The sequence below is a fragment of the Suricata suricatta genome, chromosome 10, assembly GCF_006229205.1.
Source record: "Suricata suricatta isolate VVHF042 chromosome 10, meerkat_22Aug2017_6uvM2_HiC, whole genome shotgun sequence".
NCBI classification, from domain to species: domain Eukaryota; kingdom Metazoa; phylum Chordata; class Mammalia; order Carnivora; family Herpestidae; genus Suricata; species Suricata suricatta.
This window is the reverse complement of record NC_043709.1, coordinates 573,902-579,058: the sequence shown is the minus strand read 5'-3', so window position 1 is coordinate 579,058 and position 5,157 is coordinate 573,902. Positions and strand designations below refer to the sequence as shown.

General features: G+C 56.0%; 1 protein-coding gene across 1 annotated transcript in view; it reads left to right on the top strand.

Moving 5' to 3' along the window:
• Positions 1-5,157, top strand: part of MOV10L1 (Mov10 like RISC complex RNA helicase 1) — a 63,925-nt gene that overhangs the window by 58,433 nt on the left and 335 nt on the right. Inside the window, exons 23-26 of the mRNA XM_029953912.1 lie at positions 3,274-3,423; positions 4,234-4,341; positions 4,795-4,932; positions 5,019-5,110. Coding sequence (XP_029809772.1) covers positions 3,274-3,423; positions 4,234-4,341; positions 4,795-4,932; positions 5,019-5,110 — 488 coding nt within the window. The remainder of the gene's footprint in view (positions 1-3,273; positions 3,424-4,233; positions 4,342-4,794; positions 4,933-5,018; positions 5,111-5,157) is intronic.

Genomic DNA, 5,157 nt, shown 5'->3' with positions numbered 1-5,157 from the left:
TAGATGTACTACAAGCAATGGCAAATAAAAGCTTACTTTAGACTAAAAACAAACCAAAACCGCAGTGGAACAGAATCCAGAAACACTTGTTAATTTAGTAAGTTTTCAAGGGCCTCATTGTGTCCGCTCTGGGCCCTGAGTATGAAATGGGGATGAGGCGTCTGGGGCTGGGCTGGAGAGAACACGTGGACTCCGATCGTTTGAGCAAAAAGGGTCTGGCCTCAGGATTGCTGTCCAGGCCTGGCCCCGCTCTCCCCCTGCACACTCTCCCGTGGCTCCCGCAGGCCACCCTCCCTGGCAGGCACCCCCTGGGGGCGGCTGCGGGCTTGTCCTCCTGGAGGAGAGCCGGAAGCCTGCCCCCCAGTGGGCAGAGGCGAGGTGGGCGCCAGAGCGCCGCCGCCGGAGCCCGAGGTGCGTTCTGGCCCTGCCAGGAGGGCAGCGGCAAGCCCTGGTCCGCGGCCCGCCGGCCGCGAACTTCCTTGTGATTTCTCCTCTTGGTTCTGTCGGCTCATTGACCTGAGCTTTGTCTTTAGCCCCCTCCCTTGCTGACTCGCTCGCTTGTCTGCGGTAACGCCTCGTGCTCGTGGTCAGGAAGGGGCTACGGCTGCCGCCCTGCAGCTGTCCTTCCGTGTCTCCGCGTGTGTCTGCTGAGGGGCTTCCTTTCACGACTTTCTGCACCTTTGTAACTTTCCCTTGTCTTTCTCTTTCTGTTTTTATCCAAGGGTTATAGAGAAGTGTTTTTTTTCTTAATTTTCAAGTGGCTAAGAGTACTTTGGGCACCTCTTTTTTTATTTCTAATTTAATAGGTTTTGATCAAGAACAAATGGCCTGTAAACTCTCTGCTTTTAAAACCTTGTGGTCAGCTAGGTGTCAGGCTGGGTAGGTACTCTAAGGGTTACCCCCCAAGATGCATACTCTCTACTTGAGGGATGTCCATTTTTTAAAACATTTATTTATTTTTGAGAGAGAGAAACACAGAGCATGAGTGGGGGACGGTCAGAGAGAGAGGGAGACACAGACTCTGAAGCAGCTCCAGGCTCTGAGCTGTCAGCACAGAGCCCAACGTGGGGCTCAAACTCACGAACTGTGAGATCCTGACCTGAGCCGAAGTTGGCCGCTTAACCGACTGAGCCCCCGGCGCCCCAGGGATGTACATTTTTAGGTAAATCTGTAGAGTCCGTGGTTTAGCCCTCCTGTGTCCTGACTGCGGCACACCCGCAGAGGGACAAGAGTGGTGACGTTTCGCGGTGGTCTCTCTGAATCCCCGATCGTTCCTGCCTTAGAGGGTTAGCCGCCGTGGTGGCTCCTGCACGCGGGTGAAGACTGTCTCCTCCTCGTGCGGTGCCCCCGGCCTCGGCGTCCAGCCTCACTTCCCACCTGGGGACTCGTGTCGGCGTCTCTGCTGCTCGGTTCTGTGTGGCGTCTTCGCTCTTCCTTTTCTTTCTCTCTCCGTCGTCCTACCGTAGGTGTCCTGAGAGGCAGCTCGTCCTCCTGTTTAACCCCGTTGAGAGTCTCTGATTTTAATGAGATGAATCAGCCCAACCTATGCTTTCTTACCTTTTGTTCTTCATCTTCACCTTTTATTACCAATTTTTGTTGTTCCTTCCTTTTTCCTTATTTTTGTGTAGGTGATTGGTCGCTATTCATTGCATGTTTTTTCTCCTCAGTTTAAAGTTCTTCCCTAAGCTTCACCCCGCTGAGCTGCTTGTAGTTCTCTGTTGTCAACCTCAAAGATAAGTCACAGGGCAGCTGGCTGACCCCATCAGAAAGGCACGGAGCTCTAAATCTCAGGGTTGTGAGTTCAAGCCCCATGCTAAGGGTTGAGATTACTGAAAAATAAATAAACTTTTCTAAAAACTTAAAAATAGGGGCACCTGGGTGGCTCAGTTGGTTGAACGTCCAGCTTCAGCTCAGGTCATGATCTCATGGTTCACGAGTTCAAGCCCCACATTGGACTTTGCGCTGACAGTGCAGAGCCTGGAGTCTGCTTCGGATTCTGTGTCTCCCTCTCCTTTGGTCCTGGATAAAGTACGTATGGCTTAGCAACAGCGAAAGACCTCCTCAAAATTAGTACACCCCAGTTGTTGTGTCTGGTATGTTTTTATTGTGCCAGAATAACATATGATATAAAACTTCCTTTAGCCATTTTTCAGTGTACAGTTCAGTGGTGGTAAGTGTATCCACGTTGTTTTACAGTGGTTACTAGAGCTTTTCCATCTTTCCAAACGGAGACTCTGTCCCCATCCAACCCTCATTTCCCATCCGCCCCCGGTCCCCTGGCGCCCACCTCCTACTTTGTCTCCATGAACTGGACTCCTGGAGGAGCCTCAGGTGAGCGGAGTCATCTGGTCCTTGGCTTCTGTGGCGGCTTATTTCACGCCACACAGAGTCCTCAGGGTGCATCCGTGCGGTCGCAGGTGCGAGCAGCTCCTTCCTTTTGAAGGGCGCATAGCACCCTGCTGTCTGGATGGACGTCGTCTAGCCACACGGTGCCGCTGTGGTGCGGACCGTGCTCTCAGGACAGGCGCACGCGGTCTCGGAGACCCGCACGTGGCACTGCCGGGTCCCTGTTTTCCACAGTGACCGTGCCGACCCCCTTTCCCGCGGCAGCGTGCAGGGGCCCAGTGTCTCCACACCCTCCCCAGCACGTGCTTTGTTTCTGCACACAAGCCGCGTATGCGGCGAGACCTCGTGGCTCTCGCCTGTGTCTCCCTGATTGTTGGTGATGCTGAGCGCCTTCGCGTGTGTGCTGCTCAGATGCACGCCCCTCTGAGGGCTGGCCGAGAGGGCCCGGCCTGAACGTGGGGAGGGAGCGGCCCCCGAGCGAGTGGTCACCTGCCTGACCTCCTGACCTGCGCACCTGCAGGCCCTGTGCTCCGCTGTCACCTGGCTCCTGAGGTTTGCGCCTCCGGGTGGCTCTGTCCCGTTCAGAGAACACCCTGTGGTTCTCCGTCAGGGCCCGTGCGCCTGCCCTCTCCAAGCACCCTGCTCTTTGCCTGGTACTTCCTGCACGTGCATCTGTTGGCAGGAGCCTCACTGCCCGTCCACTCCTGTGTCCGCAAGTCCCAGACCGCCCCCAGCCAGCCCTGCTCCGCCGGGGCCCTTGCCGTGGCTGTGGCGGACGTGACTGGCACTGAAGTTCGTGCGCCCGCTGCAGCGTGAGGTCTGCGGCTCGCTCACGCCGCACCCGGCGCCCGCTCTGCTCCTTCCCTGCTGAGGAAACAGAGTTCCGGGATGGGTGTGCCATTCTCCTGTCTCCTGATCACAACTCAGGGCAGCGAAGCTCGTGAAGGGAGGAGCCCGTCCTGGTTCAACGCGGCCGAGGCCGTCCAGGTCATGCGCTACTGCTGCCTCCTGGCCAGGGGCGCCTCCACCCAGGTGCCTGCAGGGGACATCGGGGTCATCACACCCTACCGGAAGCAGGTATGCACCTGCCAACTGCCCCTGTACGCTTCCTTGTTCGTAGAGTCCGGAAGGAGGGTGGAGACAGGCTCCCTTGTGGCACTAAGTCCCTCCACGGTGGCCGTGCCCCTGGCCCCGCCCAGCACCAGCCCGCTCCCACCAGCCTGCCCCTGACCTGGTCCTGGTGCTCAGACCCTGGGGAGGGCACTGGGGCTCTCCATCTGTGGTTACCTGGCAGCGGGCAGCGGGCCACGTTCCGTGTCCTCCTGGGGCGGGGGGCCACCCTCCCTGTCCTCCTGGGGCAGGGGTGGGGGAGACAACCAAGCTTCCCTCTACCACTGAGCTGGGTTTCATCTTCTGTGCACTGTTCTCCGAGATTTCAAGCTGGTTTTTATTCTGCCACAGCGCCCACTGGGGGTCTTTGTCTCTAGACACACAGTCCAGAACCCCACTTCTGGGACAGCCGTCCCCCTCCCTCCAGGAGCCAGCGCTTTCCCAAGGACGTCTGCCCCTGCCTGCCTCCGTCCGGGCCTCAGGCCCCTGGGGGTAGCACTCTGGAGCCTGCCTGGCCGTGGGTCTCCGCACTGTCCCACCCAGCAGCAGGCACGGCACTCGTGGGGACAGGGGGTCATCACTCCGGACACTCTGTCCCCCCTCCCTTCCCCCAGTGCACTGTATCTGAAGTCGGAATTTGTGTTCTAATCAACTTAGATGAAATACAATTGGAATTGATAAGCAACAGTCCATATTGGTAAATACTTGGTTTATGCTTATATATGTAAAGAAAAGGTCAAATTTGTAAAGTTTTATCCTTTTTTATCTGCTTCAAAGGTGGAAAAAATCAGAATTCTTTTGCGAAATGTTGATCTGATGGACATAAAGGTTGGATCAGTGGAGGAGTTTCAAGGGCAAGAATATTTGGTTATCATCATCTCCACAGTAGGTATTCCCGTTTTCAGTGGGCGTGACGGCGTGTCTGATGCCGCCTGACATCCGTGGGTTCTTGGTACCTTCTGGTGGAAAGTGGGGGGCTGGTCAGCAGCACAGAAGAGCAGCTGCAGGACAGAGGTGCTCCGATGTCCCCTCCAGCTGCCACCCCCGGGGACCCAGCTGTGACTCTCTGAACCCCCAGTTTTATACAGAACGTGTAGCAGCAGATGAGTCGGGAAATTCAGACACGATCATGAAATCCAGAACTGCCTGCAACTCCACACCCAGAGATAAACACCCTGGCGATGAGGCTCCCCCACACCGTTGTTTTTTTTTTACTTTTTGAACTAAAACTGGGGTTCTACTGATGTTTAATATTAAGTGCTTTTAAATACTGAAGTTTCTTTCCATGCCAAAAAAAGTATATATGATACCATTTTTATTCCTCTTCATGTTTTTTAGGTGCGGTCAAATGAAGATAGGTTTGAAGACGATAGATATTTTTTGGGTTTCTTGGCCAACTCAAAAAGATTTAATGTTGCAATCACCAGACCCAAAGCCTTGCTGGTCGTGCTGGGAAACCCCCACGTTCTGGTCAAGGTGAGTCCGCCGCGGAGGGAGGGGCTGGGGGCAGGGCGCCTCGCGGGCCGGCCGGGGTGTGAGGCAGCTCCTCCGTGTTCCAGCAGGACCCCTGTTTCGGTGCGTTACTGGAATACAGCATCACGAATGGCGTCTACACGGGGTGCAACCTGCCCCCAGAACTGCAGGCCCTGCTGCAGTGAGCGCTCTGCTTCTGTCCTCCAGCCTCCGCCTGCCCCCCCCCCC